Source organism: Anabrus simplex, chromosome 3, assembly GCF_040414725.1.
Source record: "Anabrus simplex isolate iqAnaSimp1 chromosome 3, ASM4041472v1, whole genome shotgun sequence".
Classification (NCBI taxonomy): Eukaryota; Metazoa; Arthropoda; class Insecta; order Orthoptera; family Tettigoniidae; genus Anabrus; species Anabrus simplex.
Window position 1 is genome coordinate 260,283,363 of NC_090267.1, and position 22,526 is coordinate 260,305,888.

The 22,526-nt window shown below is 39.9% G+C and overlaps 1 protein-coding gene across 7 annotated transcripts in view; it reads right to left on the reverse strand.

Moving 5' to 3' along the window:
* The window catches only part of sd (TEA domain transcription factor 1 homolog scalloped), a 645,214-nt gene that overhangs the window by 85,295 nt on the left and 537,393 nt on the right, over nucleotides 1–22,526 (reverse strand). For 6 of the 7 annotated variants that reach the window (XM_067144329.2, XM_067144327.2, XM_067144330.2 and 3 more), the window contains one exon: nucleotides 14,402–14,529. In XM_067144329.2, the coding sequence (XP_067000430.1) occupies nucleotides 14,402–14,529 (128 nt within the window). The remainder of the gene's footprint in view (nucleotides 1–14,401; nucleotides 14,530–22,526) is intronic. The other variant, XM_067144328.2, reaches the window with a different exon arrangement.

Genomic DNA, 22,526 nt, shown 5'->3' on the forward strand with positions numbered 1-22,526 from the left:
GACCCCCCTCCCCTCGTGGAATTTTTACAAAAAGAAAATTAACAGGAACTGGCAATAAACTAAATAAACATTCAGATACATAATTGATGAACCAACATATCTGCAATTAATTTGTACCAGTGCCCTTGTAATAACGTCATACATGCACCTTCATTGTGTTCTACCATAATTTTGTAACTATTAACCCCCCCCCCCCCAAAATCGGCCGATCATGGTTACACTACAGTTGAATGTCTGGCAACCAAGTCTACTATTGTTCCCCAGTAGAACAGCCCTGCAATCTCTTCGATCCTGTAGGATTTTTCTAACGCACTCAGACCTGGTACTTGTAGTAGGTATTTTCAGAAATTTATTCTTTCCTGTCCTGTGAAACTACTCTAAAGGTGCGGTTTCCTAAGTGCAGCGATCGCATGCGTCTGCTGCCGACCGCTACTGCATCCATCCCCTCCCTGACTCCTACAATGGAATGCTGTAGGTCCCATTCAACGGACGACTTCTACAACTTTCGATTCAGGAAGACATGGTTACAACATGCAATATCGAAGCTAATTCGAATTTTCTCTATAAAGAAATGTCACGTTCTGTCTGCTGTTATAAACAAAATCAGGTAAAACAATTCCACAGTTTTTATTAAAACAGCATGCGCAGAATACGGTTGTTTTTTTATAAAAATGAAACGACACAAACATGCAAATGGAAACTTATTTATAATATTTTATTACCCAACTTTACTCACTCGTTTTAGAGAGATTTTTACTTGTCCCAAGTAAAAAACTACCAAGGAATTAAGCTCGGACGTTATTGTTTTATTAATATTACAGTACATAACTATTTACAATGTTTTTCTACTGCAGTACTATTTTATTATAATAGACAATTATTATTTGCCCTAATAATTTTTAAAATGCAAAAACAGATCAAGGAAACATGTAATAATAAGCCCATTTTTCACACTCTGACGTTCTACTTAATAATGGTTAGGACGAACTGTGGTCGCGCGCCGTGTTTTGGCTCAAAAATCAAATGACGAGCCCACCTCGCGACGACGCAGTGCCTTGCTTATCTTCGTATATTAGGTTCCCTTTGCAATATAATTTCTAACAATACACACTGTAGGAATCAAAGGCATGTACTGTTGATAAACAATGCTGTCTGTATTTCTGTGTAACACTGCAATTGTTTATTTTCATCGATATTCAGTGTTCATTATGCATTAGAAGCGATTTCGCGGCAGTGTCGACGAGAGATTGAAAGCTCTTGTAGGCATTGTTTTAGAGGCGATTATGACAATAATGACGTTTTGGAAAATGAATCCGAGTTCGAGAATAGTGACAGCAATAGTGAAAGTTACTAAAGTGAGCAGAACATTGAAGAAAGTGAGAGCGAAAGTGCCGTGCGAGGTTCTTCCAAACGGTAACACAAAAGAAGCGTAGTGATTGGAAACTGGAGACAAAAGACGATAATCCTAATATATATCCATTTCTTGGATGCAGCGGTACTTAAGAAAAATATATAGCCCGCCCACCGTCCTAAATTACGAAATGTTTTTAGAATACACATATCCGCTCTTTTTGAAATTATTTCTAATGAAACATTTGTACCACAGCCAGCAGTCACTCAAGGAATGAAGAATGGGTAAGTCATAACCTTCAATGTCATGCATTTGAGTGAACTATCTCCATTAGTTTTTATTTTATGCATGTTTTCGTGTGACCGGTACGCTCAAACTACGGGCGGGCAAATTACAGTAAATCTGATTCCACAGCCATTTATCGAGGCTTGAATGGAATACGAACATGGCAGAGTAGACGCATGCGCTACACACAGGACTCGGAATAATAAGTTATATTGTTATTATTTTACCGGGAGGTACATCTCAACGCCGCGCATTCAAATTAGCGCCTAAATGAACCCCTCTATCGAACTAAAGTGGAAACTAATGCAACAGGAACTTTAAGCAGATGATGTCACCACCGAAATATTATGTAATTTTGTTATTGTGCAGTTTCCTAACCTGAGTGAATTTCTCCTTGTTTCGTTTTGATATTCATCAAGAAGTTTGGACATTCTTCCATAGATGACACCACCAAAAACTATGATCATGCACCCTGGTGCAACGTGAAAGAACTTATAATTTAAGGAAGTTTTGTATTTCTAGGTTTTTGTAACTGATTGATGTTCATTTATTTTTGGGTTGGCAATATTTCCTTTTTCTTTCCGCCAGTTTTGAATCTAGCCAATCACTAATTTCTGTAATTGATTTTCAACCTATCACAGGCTTCTTGTTCGATTTTGAGTGTTACTTTTGAAATAAACCAATAAAATTGAGAGGGTGTGGCTAGTTTAGTCTTGAATGATCTCGAACCTTCCCTGAGGGTTTATAAACTGCGACTTTTCACGTTTCTTGGCCAACTGATCGTCATATTTCTGAGTGTGTGTGTTAAGCGGGAGGCGGGTGGCCTCTTTCGTCGGCAGCTAGAACATCTACAAGGTAATGGCCACATAACTTTATTCTTTCTTGCTACCTCCGCAGTTTAATCCGAGGGAAAGGTCCGAATCATTAACTATGTAACCAACTTTTCTAAAATGTAAATCATCTTTCGGCTAATGTAAAAACTTCGTAAACCCTTTAATTGTAAATCGGGGATAGAAAGTGAATTACCCTCTCGAGCTCCCCTTCATCTTGGTTTGAGGTGACTACGTTTTATAACTGTTTTTCATTCTGTAATGTGGTAAAGTAATTTCTATACGAGTCACCTCAGTAGTTTGGGAATAGTCCCTGTTTCATCGGCCTAGAGCCCTTTAAGGTTTTTTAAGTTTTCATTGTCTGGGAGCGCAGTGTATGCCTCCATTCCTTTTGTGTTCGGGTCAGTTATTTAACTTGTTCTTGTCCATGAAGGCCCCGTAGGTTGGGTATTAAATACCCCTGTATAAAATCATGTTTCCAATTGTAAGTTGTGCCTTGAGAGGCCAGTGATTACCTTGAGTAGGCTTGAGTAGGCCTGTTAGCTCTTTTTCAAAGATTTTGTAAGGTTAACGAGTGCCTCTAGAAGGCAAAATTGTATTTCGGGAGCAAATGCTCCATGAATTAGGGGATTTCTGCCCTTGAATAAATTTTTGCTCTTTTGTAAATTTGGGCTGGGAGCTCAGGAATTGTAAAGCGAGGGGCTTGAAGCCTAGGATTTGTAAACATCACTAATTTTTTTATTTTCCTTGTCTTGTTTCAAGTTTGTCATTGTGCCTGATGTCTCACTGTTAAGTTTGAAGTCCTAAAAGAAATATAACCTTCGTTAAAGTTTTAAATCAATTCTTGATATTGTAGTTAGACCCATTCAAGCCCGCACCTTCTTTCACTTCTGCGTTCCACAGATACCCCGGAACAATTATTATTATTATTATTATTATTATTATTATTATTATTATTATTATTATTATTATTTATCAGTCATTAATAAATAACTTTGGGAGTGGCAGCCCCATCGTACTAATAGCCTATATATGATTCAATCCATTCATTCATTCATTCATTCATTCATTCATTCATTCATTCATTCCATGACCCGGTCAATGGCTGGAACACAGGTTGTAGGTTTTTCATTATTATTATTTTTTATTATTATCATTATCTGCTAAAGTAGAACTGATTTGTATGTGGATGGATGGAAAAGAGATTAAAGCATTGGCGTAGAATTTCAAGAAGCAACTTGCGGTTTCTACCATGAACTTCGAAAAAGTAAAGCAAAGCACTGAACACGAATGATATGAATTCAAAGTGTTTGACAAGGGAATGAAGTTACGTAAGCTTTTGAGCAAAATCGTGTCAAAAATCAACAGCTTTTCGCTTTTAGGCGCGTTACTTCGTACTGCGTCAAGTGTTTCTTGTAAGAGAAGGTTTTGTTTAATGATCCTAATAAATAACAATTTGAGGTATCAATGAGGTCGGTCAGTCTTAATTTAATGGTTATTTACATGAATGGTCGAGGGATAGCCTGTACACTTGTAATCTTCGGGGGATAGCTTGCACACTAAGTTAAGTTTGTACACTTTTTTTACAACAGTAACTACAATTTAAGGCCAAAACATGTAGGCCTATGCATCCTGTATTTGTATTATTATTGCGTCTGGTTTTTAGAATCTGCGCCTAGGTCAGATAAAATATTTGTCGAGCCTTGGCTATAAAGCTGTTGTGTTGTTTTAGACCAAGAAGCACGTATTCTAAGTTAATAAGTAAAATAAATAATCAATTCTTATAGTCCTTAGTTTCTTTAGCCATTATTTATGGGTATTCGAAATATGAAAGCTCATCTTGTTTCTCAACGTAAGTAAAAATTGAGAGAGGTTTCAACTGCCACTTAACGCAATAAAACCAACCGACCGACCGTTGACTTTTTCACTTTAAATGACACTTGTTTGTGAAGGGCTTCGTGATATGACATGTAATCGCCGATGGATTACAATCACCGTAGAAATTATACACAGTACAGACCATCGCAAGATGTTCCTCTGTAGATGAGTGATGGAGTTCTGTCCTCTATCTAGATCCCAAGATCTCGCGATCAAACTTGGCAGAGTTAGATCGGATTTCTGAATGTTGAAATTAAGTCAAAATACTATCCCAGACTCATGTATCTGAATGTGACGCTCCAGTGCTTCATCTTGGGTACCAAATCGGATAAAAAATACTATACTGTAACAATACTGCCGGAGAGCAGTGATGAGAGAGTGGTAAATGAAGAAATACAAACAGATAACGATATTACTACGAAAGAGGTAGTGGGCGGTGAGCAATGTCGAAGCAGTGTTCAGGTACTTCATGGCAGAATTATCAGTTTGAATTTAACAATTTTCCTTTTCACAGTACTGAAATTTCTCTTTGTTTCCCAATATTTTCCTCAATTTTTGTTCCAAACTGTAACGGAACAATGAAAAGATCGCCCCATGAAAACAAAGTCGGTACTTGTATTGCTAGTTGGAGTGCGAATTACGAATAGAACACTAAGAATACTCCAGTTGAGAATCTTACGCCGGTTCAAAGTCTACAAAAGGATGGAATGCATCCAAGAACCATTAAACCGTCAGAGGCAAACAAAGGTGTTTTCACCCAAATACAATTCGCGATAGTGCGCTTTAATACCACAATGGAATGCGTAGAATTCTTGAAACGGCATTACCTTTACATAATACTGCAACCGCGAGTTATCAAATCCTTCAACTGGAAACAATTACAGGTGGTTTTGAGAAGTGAAGAAACCGAAATACATGAACACTTAAGAGACGAGGCTACGTAGGCCTACTTCTCCTTGCCCTTTAAACGTCGAAATACGAACAATTATTGACAATTGAGACACAGGGTTCCAAAGACGGTACGAGGATATGTCGTCATTATTCTTAATGGTGAATACTAAATAGTTATTTCCTTTCTATTTCCACGCAAACTTACTGAAAGCTTTGTTATTCCGCTGTTCGATAAATGAAATAATGAGAGCTGTAGAAATTAACAATTTTTCAACAACAGCTTCACAGTAGTTAGATCAATTTGTCAATACTACTTCCCCCACTGCAAATATGTCAAGTTACAATTCACTGTTATGCCTTTCTGTTCGCAAGGGCAGGCTCTATTCCCACTGAGATGAGTGGATTTTTAGCTTTAAATGCAACAACTCCCAGTCGCAGAGTCCCGCCCGAAAAAATAACAACCCTGCGGGATAGCATTTCGACATTTCGGCGTCTCATAAAAATCTACAGCATTTGAAGGGACGTCAGACACATGACGGGAACGAAAGCTAAGTAGACTCAGAATGTCTTATCCATTACCTCGACAAGACAAGAAAGTAGCGAGAATGATTCCTGGTTTAAATATGGGGGGAATGGAAGGAGGGCACTCGGAACGAGGAGATAAAGTTAGGAATGAACTCGATGGATGAAGTTGTACGTATGAACCGACTTCGGCGGCGGAGTCGTGTGAGGCGAATCCGAGGACAGGTTTCCTAGGATAATGATGGACTTGTCGACGAAGGGGCAGAGAGGGTGTTATGGGATTATGACTAGACTCAGTTTTAAATTCCAAAGCAGTTGACGATACTCGGTTTGCACGGTTCAATATGGGATAAATCCCCAATGGAAAATAGTGATTTATTAATGTGTCTCCTAAAATAGATCATAGGTAACGACATTCCATTCTTCTGGTGAGAAAATTATTGCTCTTGAGGGAGATATAAAGGTTTTACCTGTTTTGCCACATGGTTATCGCCAAACAGTTATTTATTTATAATTGTATGAAATACTCCCCTTTCACCCTTCTTCAAAACACGCCGATTACATTTTAAAAAATGCGGGCAAAACCACAAGAACTGGAATTCGCTGATTTTTTGCAAGTAAACGGTAACTGCGATTACCCCGCTGTAGATGGTGACGGATCAAATGTTACTGAACTACCAGCCTCCACATATTCGTATTCAAAAAATTGGAGCCGTAGTTATGCTCCTTAGAAATCGAAACGTTTCCCAACGACTCCTAAAACGGAACCAGATTAGAGCCTAATTCTAAGAAGTATGTACGAAAATTGTTTAGATTTGGAAATAATAAGTGGAGACGAAGCTGGACAAAGAGCTCTAATCCCTCGAACTGACTTAACAGTATCCGATAAAACACTCCCATTTTCTTTCAAGAGGCATCAATTTCCAATTCGCTAGGAATTTTGTATCACGATCAATAAACCTCAAGGGACGTGACGGTCTCTATTTACCTCAGCCAGTTTTCAGCCATGGCCAGTTAAATGTTGCAATGTCAAGAGAGCGAGTTGCAATCGTACCAAAAGGTAATTGTAAAAGGAATGAACCGAGCAAGTGGCTGAGTGGTTTGGGTCATGTAGCTATCAGATAGTGGATTCGAACCTCACTGTCGGCAACCCTCAAGATGGGTTTCCGTGGTTTCCCATTTTCACACCAGGCAAATGTTGGGGCTGTGCCGTAATTAAGGCCACGGTCGCTTACTTCCCCCTTCCGTAAGACCTACCTGTGACGGTGCGACATAAAAAAATAAAGTACAAGGAATGTTGTATATAAGGAAATCCTTTAATAAATATTTACCCCATCGACCGTCATGTGTTGACGGTTTGGGTTGTTTTTTTTTTTTTTTTAACGTCGCACCGACATAGATATATCTTACGGCGACGATGGGATAGGAATGGTCTAGGAAGTGGAAAGAAACGGCCGTGGCCTTAATTAAGGTACAGCCTCGGCATTTTGCCTGGTGTGAAAATTGGAAACCACGGAAAAAAATCTTCAAGGCTGCCGACAGTGGGGCTCGAACCCACTATCTCCCGATTACTGGACACTGGCCGTACTTAAGCGACTGCAGCTATCGAGCTCGGTTTGACGGGTTTCAGCTAGATATTATTTAAATTAAACTTGGAGAAAATCTAGAAAAGTTGATCATGGAAAGGAACGTTGAGGGCGGTAGATCGCGGTGAAAGGACTGCAACCAGATGGATTGGACAGGTGAAGACTACCATCGGTTTATCTTACCAATGTGCTCTGTGGAAAACTGAAGATCGTCCGGGAGGGCGACGATACAGCAGAGATGTGACCAGCGAAGACAAAACCAGTGGGATCACGGCACTCAGAAATGAGTAAATCGATTAGTGGTGATGATGATGATGATGATGATGATGATGATGATATGAATGAAACTGCAATTTCGTTTATACAACTTACAGAGGTGCCAGGTGGATTATCAGTAATTGCCCTCCGTCCCCGAGTAAAATTTCGAGTCAAGTCCAAAGCATATGCCTTCCTTCTTGATAATGACACACCCCTTTTGCCCTTCCCTCTAGCAATCTATCGAAAAGTACTGTATATCATATTACACAATAACATTTGCACGCAACCTGTTGGTTCCGTGATAAAACATTCCTTGTCGCTTGTTTCTCACGCAGCAGCTGCTTTTCAGTGTAGTTTTTCTTGAAGCATCCTTCCAACTGTGATGACATTTTCGTTTTCTGAACCATAAGCGATACCAGTGCAGATGTGCTTAATGTAGGCCTCACTTCTTTCTCAATATTTCTGTCAACTGTCAGATACACTTAACACAGCAAATACAACATTACTGAATGATTTATAGTGGAGAAGAGCAGCGCCTGAGCTCCTTCATTCACAATTAATTTTACAACGCTTATGGGTAGCAAAAGGAAGTCACGATCGAATAAGTATCGTTGCCAACTCACAAGCGTTGAAATAAAGTCGATTTAGGAGAAAGCCTCGAAAGGACTCAACATTTTTCGTTTTCTTTTGTTTCCGTCGGAAATTATATTTTTGTGATAATGTCACCTTTTCTGTAATAATTTCCCCTCTGACCATAACTCCGTAATCGTGAGGTGAAATCCGTAATAATTACGGACAATCCGTAAGTATTAGTTGAACTAATACTTCAAGGATAAGTAAATGGAGGAAGAGGCCCTGGGGGACGACGCATTTCCTGGTTGGGAAACCTCCGCCAGTGGTCATCTTCATAATCAGCTGGCTTGTTTACGTAGAACAGCTCGTAGTAGGGAGGCTTGCACCAGATTGATCGCCAACGTCCATTGAGGACATAGCACTTCCAGAAGAAGAAGAAGAAGAAGAAGAAGAAGAAGAAGAAGAAGAAGAAGAAGAAGAAGAAGAAGAAGAAGAAGAAGAAGAAGAAGTGTATACTTTTTTTGCCTCATACTTTTTTCTCGGTTAGGTATACTAACGTCGGGCTGAGTGGCTCAGACGGTTGAGGCACTGGTCTTCTGGCCCCAATTTGGCAGGTTCGATCCTGACTCAGTCCGGTGGTATTTGAAGGTGCTCAAATACGTCAGCCTCGTGTCGGTAGATTTACTGGCACGTAAAAGAACTCCTGCGGGACAAAATTCCGGCACCTCGGCGTCTCCGAAAACCGTAAAAGTAGTTAGTGGGACGTAAAGCAAATAGCATTATTATTATTATAGGTATACTAACGTCGAAAAGCGGGTTCAGTTCAATGTTTATCTGCCTGTTTACCTGGTTGTTTGAATGAATATCACAATAAAACAGCTTGACCGAATTTTTTGAAACTCAGTATTTACGTTCATTGTCATTTGATTAGTATATAGCGGCGTAGTCCACCTCTGTGGTGTAGTGTGATTCGCTGCCACCCTCGGAAGCCCAGGTTCGATTCCCGGATCTGCCACGAAATTTGAAAAGTTGTACGAGGGTTGGAACGGGGTCCACTCAGTCTCGGGAGGTCAACCGAGTAGAGGGAGATTCGATTCGCACCTCAGCCATCCTCGAAGTGGTTTTGCGTGGTTTTCCACTTCTACTCCAGGTAAATGCCGGGATGATACAACGGCCGCTTCCTTCCCCTCTTCCCTGTCTATCCTTTCCAATCTTCCCAACCCCCACAAGGCCCGTGTTCAACATAGCAGGTGAGGCCGCCTGGGTGAGGTACTGGACTTCTTTCCCATTTGAATCCCCCAGTCTGACGTTCCAGCCTAATCGGTGAAACCCTCACAGATATCACATCAAAAGTAAAATTTATGGGTGAAATATCTAAACCTTTTAGAATAAAAACAGGCGTAAGGCAAGGTGATGGTTTATCTCCACTCCTACTCAATTGCGTCCTGGAGAAAATAGTAAGAATTTGGAATGAAAAACTGAAAAAACACAAGCTATCACCAATAACACTGGGAAGAAAGAACAGAAGTGTTGAAATATACTGTCCAGCATTTGCAGATAATTTTGCCATACTTTCAGAAAACCTGAAAAATGCAGCAATACAAGTCAATCTCTCGGAAGAAATAGGCCAACAGAGCAGGTGTAAGAATTTCTGTAGAAAAAACCAAATGTATGACAAATATAAAAAATGCTCCAGAATTTCTAGTCTGGACAGTCTGACGTTCCAACCTAATCGGTGAAACCCTCACAGATACCACATCAAAAGTAAAATTTATGGGTGAAATATCTAAACCGTTTAGAATAAAAACAGGCGTAAGGCAAGGTGATGGTTTATCTCCACTCCTACTCAACTGCGTCCTGGAGAAAATAGTAAGAATTTGGAATGAAAAACTGAAAAAACACAAGCTATCACCAATAACACTGGGAATAAAGAACGGAAGTGTTGAAATATACTGTCCAGCATTTGCAGATAATTTTGCCATACTTTCAGAAAACCTGAAAAATGCCGCAATACAAGTCAATCTCTCGGAAGAAACAGGCCAACAGAGCAGGTGTAAGAATTTCTGTAGAAAAAACCAAATGTATGACAAATATAAAAAAAATGCTCCAGAATTTCTAGTAACAGAAATTTGTCGAATAAAGAAGGTAATGAAATTTAACTATTTGAGAGAAACAATTCAAGAAAATGGTTTGGAAAAATTCTCTGTAGAAGAAAGGATACACAGGATGGAAAGAGCATACGGTATAACTAGGAACATCTACAACAAAAAGTATTTATCTAAAAACGTCAAAATAAAACCCTACAACACAGCAGTCAAACCGGAATGCTTCTACGTGAGTGAATGTCCAGTAGTTAATTACAACCTGAATAAATTAAAAATACTAGAAAGAAAAATTATACGGAAAATACTCGTCCTGCTAAGAACTACAGAACTCTGGGAATCAAGAAGTAATGTTTAAATATACCGGAACATAGAAAACATAAATAATCATCATCATCATTCTCCTATTTTTTTTCCTTTTTTTTTATTGTTTAGTAGTTGCAAGATGTTTCAATTGTAAGTGTACTTATTTCAATTTTGCACATGTAAAAACTGTCTTTTCTGGTTAGATGGAAGAGAGGGCCTAATGGCCTTAATCTTGCCAGACAAAATAAATCTATTGTATTGTATTGTATTGTATACAATGCGGAAGAGGCGATTGTTATTTTTTGGACATTTAAACAGAATGGATGACAACAGGTTAACCAAACAGATCTTCAAATATCTTTGGAACAAGAAGTCAACAACAACCTGGATTCATGAAGTCAAAGAAATAATATAAGGGAAGAAGAAGCAACAGAGAGAGAGAGAGAGATATTTAGAAAGAAAGTATAAAAAATGGAAGGATTCCAAGGTCGCGAGGGAAAGAAAAAGAGGCTCACACTGATCTGAGGAGAGGAAAGGGAGGCATAGTGAGCAGGTAAAGGAGTGTTGAAGGAGGGAGGAGGAACAACAAAGGATGAAGCAATGAAATTGTCTCGTGGTCTCTCGGAGAAAGACCAACAGTAGTAGTAGTTTTACGTCCTACTAACTGCTTTTATGGTTTTCAGACACGTCAATCTGCGGGAATTTTCTACTGCAGGAGTTATTTTATGTGCCGGCAAATGTACCGACATTCCCCTGCACTATGGCGAATGCCGGGACAGTTCCCAGTATAAGCCAAGGCTGCCACCCCAGCCCCCTCACCTTCCACGAACATCTCCTTCACCGTATCACATCTCCCTGGCCTGAGAGACGGCGTTACAGTCTTGGAGAGCCGCCGTCCCCTTCAGGGACGAAATGAAAACGTTTTTGTATGATGTATTTCACCACCTTCAAATACCACTGGACTCAAACCCGCCGACATGGACTCTCTAGGTCAGCATTCTACCGTCTGAGCCACTCATTCCGGCAACAGCACATGTACACTCTCTAGTCTCTGAATGCAGCGGTGTCGTGGGATTAAACCTCTCTCTTCTGGATACCTAATCATTCCATAAGAGGTCACAGCTGCGAAAGGATGACGCGAACCAGACCGGCACTAATTAATTAAAACTTGACGAAATATGAAAGAGCACTGAGAATATACAGGTCCCAAATGTATGCACACATTTTCGAACCCAACAAGCATCGTTATGCATTATCGAAGAAGCATGGCTACTCGCGTTCTAAGACTACAAGTACACAGACATACCAGCCAGTCGGCGAGAAGCTCTTCAATCTCCAGACCCAGAGCCGTGCTCGGAGACATCTCTGAGACTGGCTTAAACAATTAGGAAACATTCATTAACACCACTACGGAATGCAATTATTCATAAATCACGGAAGTATGTCGCCTTCAGATAAGATAAGAGGGCATGCCATGACGGGTCACCTTCAGTGTTAAACAGGTGAGCAGCTAAACAGTGAGTAAGAAAAGATCACAGTACCATGTGCCTTCAACATGAGTTCAGTTGATACAAAGTATTCGACAGTTTAGCCAACATACTCTGGAAACCGAATACAACCAAGATAAGGTGAGCTAAGTCGTAACACTAGTAAACAAGGGTCTTATTATTTGGGAGTGACTGGGAGAATTTCGCCCAACCTTCACGGCCTGTAACGTAGCCACAACGCCACTGTGGTTGAATAGCGTACGCTCAATCGCCTGCCTGCCCGCCCACTTACAGCCCTGGGCGCCCGCGGGACGGAATGTCCAGTGTGAGCACCTCTGTTGTACACTTAAGCTTGTATTTGTAGAAAGGTACTGTGGTTTTATAGAATCGTGGCTTTTTTTTTTTTTTTTTTTTTTTTTTCCCCCTTCAGATCAACTTCCTCGGGCTGGTCATTTGTCGGGTCGATTATGTAGCCTACTGTTTTGCGAGGTTCCATAGCGATGACTTCTGTTAGTCTGATGCTCCCGTCAGCGAAGAGACCATGCACCTTCTAAGCTGAGTAACCTTTTCGTCTTAGACCGTCGGCAATCAGGGATCTGATGAGATGATGGCCCAGAGCTGGTCACAATCTTGGCTACAACTGAGGAAGAGGACTAGTCCAAGAGTCCACACCTGTTAAGCGTCAAAGGGGGGAGGGAGTATATTTCAGGGATGAAGCATTCTAAGATTTGGAAGGAGCGGTTAAACAAGTCAGCATTTGTGTCGAGCTGAAGAGTGCAACCACTTCGAGGACAGCCAAGGACTGGGATTTCAACCCACCTCTATTCAATTGGCGTAATGAGGCTGAGAATTTACACAAAATTTTAAATCTTCCACAGAGGCGAAAATGGAACTGCATGCCCTCGGGATCGGAACTTCAATATACAACCCAGTACCACGAAGGCAGATTATTATTATTATTATTATTATTATTATTATTATTATTATTATTATTATTATTATTATTTCCGGCTCCTTGGGAACTGGTTAGCTTGCTGGCATTTAGTTCAAGGGGTGCCGGTTTCTATCCCAGCCGGGTAAGAGATTTTAACTTTATATTATTAATTCCTCTGGCTCGAGGGATTGGATGTTTGTGCCGCCTTCAACATTGGCGGCCCCGATTTCGCCTCGGTGGTATTTGAAGGTCTCTAAATATGCCAGACTCATGTTGCTAGACACCTGCGGACAAAACTGTGGCACCTCGGCGTCTCCAAAACCCGTAAAAGTATTAAAAATGTTTTATTATTATTATTATTATTATTATTATTATTATTATTATAAGACCTAAAAGAATGAATATAGCCTAATTAGCATTCCTATGAGCAATTTTGGAGAGGAAAGTTAAGAAAGACTGATTTCTTGATGTGTGCGCGAGCGATGATTTTCCTGTTATATTATTTTCATTATTCGCGAAGAATCTCCCCATGCCGCTATTGTAGATGCTGCCGTTAACGAGAACAATAACAGCGTCGCCAAACGGAAGAGGCTGGTGTTGTCGAGTGCCTAGGAGGGACAACAAAGTGTTAGGGTTCAGAAAGTGATGACTCTATGGAGAACGAACAGTTGAAGCGCGAAGCTGAATAAAGCACATGTCACGTGTCAAGAGAGTCAAACTAGGGTTGTGCGCTGCCAACCAGTTGACAGTCTATGGACAGTAGTGTAGCAGCTTTATGAATACCACGAACTCTCGTAGGGGCCCAAGTTTGAGAAACTCGACGATACACGTAATGACTTCAAAAACGTTGGGCGCTACCCCCACGTTCCTTAACTTGTATTACCTATCGCATAAATAAATAAATAAATAAATAACCTATCTCATGTACATCGCCTAGCGATAATGAATCTATACGTCCTACTGACAGAACGTTGGATTGTCATATCCCAACATACGTTTTTCATCAATTGTTGTTCATAACTACCCAATGAAAGCGAAAATGTACAATCCGGCTTCGAGGTGCACCTGGACTCCCTTCCACCCAACTATGTTAAAAATTTCACATTTCTGCCTACCGTAGATTTTGCTGGACACACACACTCTCTCTCTCTCTCTCTCTCTCTCTCTCTGTTAGTTTTATATATATATTACATATTGGAGGTTAATAGTCCATACAGTCCAGCCTCTAATTAAAATAAATTCCGCCTTTTTTTCTTTTTCTTACTCCGTAATCCAAGTCATGTAGACTTCACAGTAGCCGTTTCGTAGACAAGCATGTGCACCTGACATCTTGAGTGCAGACCTCCACCAAGCGGATGCTGCATGCAGCTAATAATGAAAACTTTTTTTTCACGTTACCTCGTCGCTTACCTCGTCGCCCACGTCCAGGTTCTTGGTGTCAGAGCCAGGACCACTGGTGTCTGCCGGCGGGCCGGCGCTGGCGGGGGTCCACGGCGAGGAAATCTTGCCGGCTACCAGCGGACAGCCTGAAAACACAAACACACACTTAGCATGGACAAAGTGTGGACAGGACATCGAGAATTCTACTTCTAGAGGAAGAAGCGGAGTAACTCTCTACTTCAGCTTTCTAATTCCCAATATTTATTTCCTAGAAGGCATGCATATCCATATCTCTAACGATCTTTAATCATTGCCTTGCCAATCGTCAGATAAACCTATTGGTCGAATCCGATATTTCACAATTGAAAAGAATTTAATTTGTAACCCAAAGGTTTACAGTTTAAATATCACTTCATGAATGACACTTGGAACGGAACGGAACGGAACGGAACGGAACGGAACGGAACGGAACGGAACGGAACGGAAGTCATATTTCACATATTGTCAACACCACTTAATGCCAGGCGGATTTGAGGAGAAGGAGAATGTGAAGTGTTTGAGCACGCTACAGTACGCTGTAATTCTTGTTCCTCAAGAGTTAATAATGCCTGGTGGTAATTGTTAACGATTTAAGATGAAATGCGAGACAAACATTCTCCCCTTACATACAGGAGAAAGGGGTAGAGAAAGGCTACATCCTTCGAATAATGAAGATAACGAAGAAAATAATGAATGGCAGTGCGAGGTGAAAGAAGGACTCCCTTGCCTTCAGAATATGATATCGTCGGGGTCGGAAGAGAATAGTTAACCAAAAGAGGTCGGACGATGAAAGTGAGAAAGTTGCCACAAGTAAGCGAAAGCAATGTCAGACCCTGCTAGTCACTCCATGCTCACAAGTTAAGGAAACCTGCGGGGTGGAATCGTTCGAAAAAGCCAACAGAGCAGGTACATTTAGTAATTAACTAAGAAGCAAGCGTGCAGTTTTATGTGATTCTTAATTTTATCATGATTATATCCAAGGGACCTCCAGTTTTACGTGGATTGCGAACCACAGGAACGTGACTGTTTTTAATGTTAGAAACCTTACTTTCACCGGGTTTCGAACAGCGGCCACCTTGATAACACGATATCACACGTCCCAGATTGGCCTGTATCTCCTCGTGTACCAACAAGGGCTTGTAGGATTCATGATGGATTTAGACGCATGCTGTACCGGCGCAGTTAGATGCGTGTTGCCATCGTCACCTTGCATGTTGTAATGAAGTAGCTTGCTATTAAGAGCATGTGTGTGATTTCAGTACTGTGTTTTGCCGCATACTGTCCATGACTGTCTAAATAATACAGATTTAGTACTATAGTACAAAAGATATTTGCGACAGATGCGATAGTTGTACAAGTGAACCACAACATGTATGTACATTTAAAATATTTTTAAATGTGTTATGTTATTAGTACAATATTGTGTAAAGAAACCAGACATCACTTAGGAAAGTGTGAAGAAAAAGAACATAACCAAAAAGCATTATAAACTGCTCTTGTGTCTATCCATCATTTTGATATTGCTAAATATTTCCCTCCAGGGTGGTCTTGTTCTGTTTAAAGCTGTTACTGGTGTAGATTTCATGAGCTCATGGGTTCACAAGTGTTTATTTAGTCATAATTTTCGTAATATAGGTTGTCACTGGCTAAGTAAGTGAGTGAGTGAGTGAGTGAGTGAGTGCAGATCCATATGTGAGTACCTATGGTCTCAAGAGATTAGCTTTTTCTAAACTGGAGCTTAGTTCACTGTGGCTTTACACCGGCCGTCTGTAAAGCAGAAGCCGCTCCGGAATACGTAATACTCCACGCACCTCCTCTCTCGCAAGGAAGGTACTGGAAACAGAATTTATTCATACTTCTTAGCACAAAGGATTTGGGTCTCTGTTCTTAAATAGAGGCTGTAAGGGAAAGGGTAAATATAAGGGGCAACATTTCCATGGTTGCTGTATTTGCTGCACAAGCTTATTACTTGAGACAGGAACAATATTTATTAAAATATGCATGCATCAATAATCATTCCATTTAGATCTTTATATTTCCCAGACAGAATATGTCTTGAGCGCGGCAATACCGAGTTTTGGCATTGTGTATCGAAGGCCCACACTTGCTCGTTTATGGGAGCTTCGAAGTCCTCGCTGCAACACTGATGTCATGCCAGTGCATAATCATTTCTGCTTCCTCCACCTCGCCCTAGCTTGTTGCTCAAACACGGACCAAACGGGATGAACGTGCCTCTGGCCAGTGAGCTTCAGCCAGCAGTTACTAGCGTGCATTATATTGAAGTGAACAGTTTTTTCCAGGGACTGTGTGTGCAAACGACTGCATCTGTAAGTTTAGTGTTCATTTCAAGGCTTTAAGATGGATACCGAAAACGTTAGAAGTGTGTATTATTTACTATAACAAATATATTTTAATCCAGGAGTGTTCAGGAAAGAAAGCGATATTGTAAATATCACCAGACCGTCGCCGTCAAATTTAGAAATTCATCACAAGAAAAATAAAAGAAAAAACAAATGGAAGATATTCATTCAGTGAGGGTCAGCGCAAGAATACCCATTGGTCAGTAGGATCGATGAAACTGAGGTGGCTTCGTTTTCTGGTGATGACAGGGTGTAGTACGAAAATATTTAACAACTTAATACACTTTGAATACTCATATTCTACGATAAGGCACAGAAATACGCTTGCAAGGCATTCAAAAGGAAGAAGGACTCCCATTCTTAGCTCTCTTGTCTATGAAGAAAATGTTTCTTAAAGCAATTAAGTTACAAAACGAAAACCACTTCATTGTACCGTATTCAATTACGTCAAAGCAGAATACCGTGTCGTATTTATATTAGATAAATGTACATAAAGTTCTAAATATATCCTTTTCAACGGTTAGTAATTTTCATTATAGTATTCAGAATAACAAGAGCATGCTTGACTTTCAAGACCAGCTTTCGTTCCTGGTAAATGCTGCCCTAAAGCGCTGGTAAAATAATCCAACAATAAAGGACTACGAGATATGGTTTGTAAATAAAAATTTATTATACAACACACCGTGTAACAGGTAGGTGCAATACTAATGTGCCTAACTACTATTTCCTCGCTTCCATTTGAATAGCAAGTGTTATTAGACTTGCTAATAAGAACACGCGAGGAGCTTGGTGAACTATCAATTAACTGAGCACTCTTCCAGTCCTGCTATAGACCTGAAAACACTTTTCATTATTAGTCCGGTCCCCTTACACTGGGAGGTTAAGGTAGTTTATATACACAAAACCCGTGTTCCAGAAGGGGGAACAATGCTGACGGCAACCGAGCTTTGGAGTACCTCCTGATATGGTAATTAATTTTCCAGACTTAGAAGTGCATAAAAAGTGCTTGCCTGTTGTTTAAAGGGGACAAACATCTAGGTCATCGGCCCGTACACGAAAGACATTAATATTATGGTTTCCTAAGTCGGTCTCCTAATCTCCGTGAGTAAAATGTCAACAACCCACCTCGGTCCCTCGTTGAACTTAAAACTAGGACCTGGAATATATTGTAATGAATAAAGAGGACTTCATTAGGAAGTACGTGAGAAATTATAAGATAGGTTTACCTACTACACTGGTTGTGTGGTCTGCTCTGGAATGAAAGCGCCAACGGGTAGTACAATGCTTGTGGAAGTGACTTTTTTTTTTTTTGCTAGTGGCTTTACGTCGCACCGACACAGATAGGTCTTATGGCGACGATGGGATAGGGTAGGCCTAGGAGTTGGAAGGAAGCGGCCTTAATTAAGGTACAGTCCCAGCATTTGCCTGGTGTGAAAATGGGAAAACACGGAAAACCATCTTCAGGGCTGCCGACAGTGGGATTCGAGCCCACTATCTCCCGGATGCAAGTTCACAGCCGCGCGCCTCTACGCGCACGGCCAACTCGCCCGGTGAAGTGACTATTTACAAGCTGTTTATGGTTCCTGCAGCTTCCAGCCAATACTACCAGGCACGTAAGCTAAAAGTAATAAACACTGTAATATTAGGCCTACATTTGAAAAGTATAAATGTTAACCATACTTGTACACTTACTATACAGTACTGAAAGTCCTCGTTTAAAATGGGAAGGAAATTGCTGCACTGCACAACAAACCTAAGGTTTTTAAACCTGTTTACAAAAAACGAACTGGACCAAGTTACAGTGTTTGCAATTTTTCAAGTTAGGACCGACGTCCGCTTCTTGCTAAATTGGGCCATTTTAAGGTAGAAAATCAGAAAACGGGCCCGAGTTGGTATTTACTTGTGATAGTACATATATCACACCCCCGAATTATATGTAGAAGTTAGAGATATTATTGTCAGTATTCGATTTATTATTATTATTATCATCATTAATTCAGTTGTATATTTTGTCATTAATCTTTGTAAGCTGGAAGGTAACCATATATGTAGTATGAGTAATTTGTTTTGCACGAGTGGGAAAACATTGCTTTAATAACTCTGGTAATTTGGATGAGTCATGTGGCTACCCCAGTGTCTTATGAGATGTATTTGTTGTTGTCGTAGGGAAGTTCTAGGAGTCATGTATATATCCCAGCCTGATGAGATGAGCTTGTTGTTGTACTAGGGAAGTTCGATGACTCATGTGATATACCCCAGCGTTTGTTTATGTCCTGGCACCAAGGAGAAGTTCAGGGCATGGTCTTGTTAAAAGGATCACTGATGATTGGCTGGCAAGGACCAATCAAGACGTATCATGTGAGAGGATGGGGAATGCCGAGGTCTTTATATAAACTTGCGACATTACAACGGTAGAGGACCACTCGGTACGGACAAGAAGGACAACTGACACACTGTACAAGAAGGAAGTAGTGCTGATACACGGTACTGGAGTGACACGGCTGCAATGGACTGGACTTCAGGCGTTCGTGGAGCGTAGTCTTGTTATGTTCGTGGAAAGTGGCTGATTGTGGAGTGCTTGCGCATTGTATTGTATTGTAGCACTTGTGGCGGCCTGGCATTATATGTTGGTGAAAGCTATCTCAGACTTTCCATAATTTATGTTCAGGATCGATAAGCGTACGTTAATTAAATGTATATATCTTTGCAACAAGTGTTAAAGTCTGTGAACACAGTATTACGAGGTACAGTATCTGTGTGATGTTATAAGTACCGATTTTGAGAATCAGCAAATCGTACTGATGCAGAGACAGTGAAGGGTATTTATCTACATATATGTACATTGTTCATCGGACTATCTACAAATGGTAGCTTAGTTCTCGCTTTCGTTTTCCCACGGTTTTCATTATTGTTGTTGTTGTAAATATGGAGTCTTCCAGCAATATTTTATGTGTGTATTATATGTATAATTGTGTGCGTTGATGAGGTGCTTATGCACGGATTTTGTTAAGAATATAGTTAGCTATTTTAGAATCAGTGGAGTTATTTATGAACCTAGGTGCAGTTCCTACCTATCTAGTCGTTTTCAGAAGGTTAGGTAAGGCCTGCAGCAGATGTACCAGTACGCAGCATTATGTACACGCTTTGGGATATAAAGTTTATCATGCTCTATCAAAATTCGAGGGATCCATTCTGGTGAACTCTGGCGCCCACACTACGGACATTTCGATTATTTATTTCAATTATTTTTATGTTTTTAAGTAATTTTATTAATTTACATATTTTTGTTAATGATATTTTATCATTATTGTATTTATCAGTATTCATCAAAACGTTACATACTGGTTAGTATATGCGGAATATCTTATTGATATTCGTTGCAATACGAATAATTCACAAACAGGAAGGCATTACGCACAAAGGCACGAACACGAGAACAGTTTCAATTTCTGAATTCATACAGGTCCACTGGATTCTTCAATCATATAACCTTTCCCATATGGAGATAATCTGGGCAAAGACGAGTGAAGGGCGAGTTCGAAGAAAAAATTATACAATAGGAAAATATAATAGGAAAATGTGCAGCATAAACCCACTATATTCCGAATACAAGTTAACAGCTAAACGGTCCGAACCGCACAACCAACTCGTTCGGTTTGGGGAGACACATGGACTAAATTCCACGCTTGTCCATCCTAGACGGCATCCTACTTCAAGGCCAGCCGAATGTTAGGATCGTATCTACCATACAGACCCCGGCCACTATCTCCCCAAGCCTAGCATAAACGACTACAGAAACGTAGGACTGAAGAGACACTTCAGTCATCACTAGAGCTTGAAAGTTGAGGAGAAAAAACTTTTTTTCTCTGGAGTGTCCGAAGACGAGGCCCGACACAGTATACAGTCATTTCTGGAACATTATAGGCCAAAAAATAGTAGGTTTTATTTGTCCTTCTCTGCCTTTTTCTGCGTATTTGGGGGGGGGGGGGTACTGGTCCTTTTTTAGCCTTTGCTTTACGTCTTAACGCCATTTTTTGCAACTTCACCTTCTTTCGACTACATTTTTACTGCCCATCTTCAATTCCAATCATCATTAGTTCATTCATCACCTCTTAAACATCGTATCTCTAGTAAATACATATATCTGAACCAATCTGAAAAGAGAGGAATTGAAATGAAATGAAAAATTAATACTGCTTGAAAAAACCCAGGGGGAATCAAATTATGTTTAAGATGAATGAAATATTGAAAGAAGAAAATTTTGCTATGAGTGCTTTTGAAGAGGAAGATTCCATTTGCTTCAAGTATGAACCCTTAACATCCGTTGATGAGGAGAGAAGTTTCTCGATGATTTGCAACGTGTTGTCTGAAAATTGAATCTGGAGATGACCATTGTGATATACTGTAAAGCCAATTGAGGTAAGGTCTCCGAATTCTAATTTCTGTAAGCCTAGAGTGATTAAACCAAATGATTCCAGTTTTACTAATTTCTATTTCTTTCCCAGGATGCCCATTGCGGGTTAACTGAATTCATTCTAGGTGGAAAAAATATTTCATTTTAAATTCTGCACGTGCTTTTTTTAACAAACACGAAATTCCTTTTTTATGTTAATCTAAAAATATATATACTGTCTAAAAGAAACACTTCATCATCATCATCAACATCATCTCCCATTTTTCTTCCTTTTTTCTTAGATTACAGTCAGCATGCTCATCACTTCTCCCACTCTCTTCAGAACATCCTCATTTGATATTCTATCTTCCCAGCTTACTCCGTTTTCTCCAAATCCACATCTCAAATGCCTCTATTCTTCTCTGTTCTTCCTTCCTAAATGTTCATGTTGCAGTGCCATATAGAGCTATACTCCATACGTAACACCTTGCAAGTCTCTTCCTCAGATCTTTCTCTAGCGGGCCACAAAACAGTTTTTTCTTCCTGTTGAAGCTTTTCTTGGCTGAGGAAATTCGAGCTTTTATGTCTGTTATAGAGTGAAGGTCTTCAGTCACAATACTTCCAAGATACTTAAACGTATTCACCTGTTCAATTATTTCTTCCCCTATCTTGATTGTCGCTTTTTCACCTTTACCTCCAAGTATCATTAATTTAGTTTCCGTTTTGTTTATATTCATTCCATACTCTTCACACTTTTTGTTTAATTCTCTCAGCATTTTGGGAAGGTCCTTCACATTTCCATATATTACTGCCATATCATCAGCAAATCTTACGTATTCAATTCTCTTACCTCCAATGTCGACACCTCTTTTACCATCCAAACATTCACAAATAATTTCCTCCAAGTAAATATTAAACAAAGTTGGTGATAACTAGCAACCCTGCCCAACACATGTTAATTCTCCTCTTACTCTTGATGTTTGGTTGTAACATAATTCGTTGATCAGTCTTCTCTCTCTCCATTCCACTCAATGTTTTTTAAGTATATCCAAGAGGTTATCCCACCTCACTTTGTCAAATGCCTTCTCTAAGTCTACGAAGACTGTGCATACTTTTCTATTCTTCTCTATGTAACTTTCTACTATTACTTTCAGTAAACCAATGGCATCCCTTGTGCCTACTCTATGTCTAAATCCATATTGTTCTTCAGCAATATAATTCTCCATTCCTCCGTAAATCCTTCTGTTTATTACTCTTAATAGTGTTTTAGCTGCATGAAAAATTAAATGTAGTGTCCTTCACATTTCTTACTATTTTTTTTCCTCTTTTCTATTGGTATTATATTTTCCAA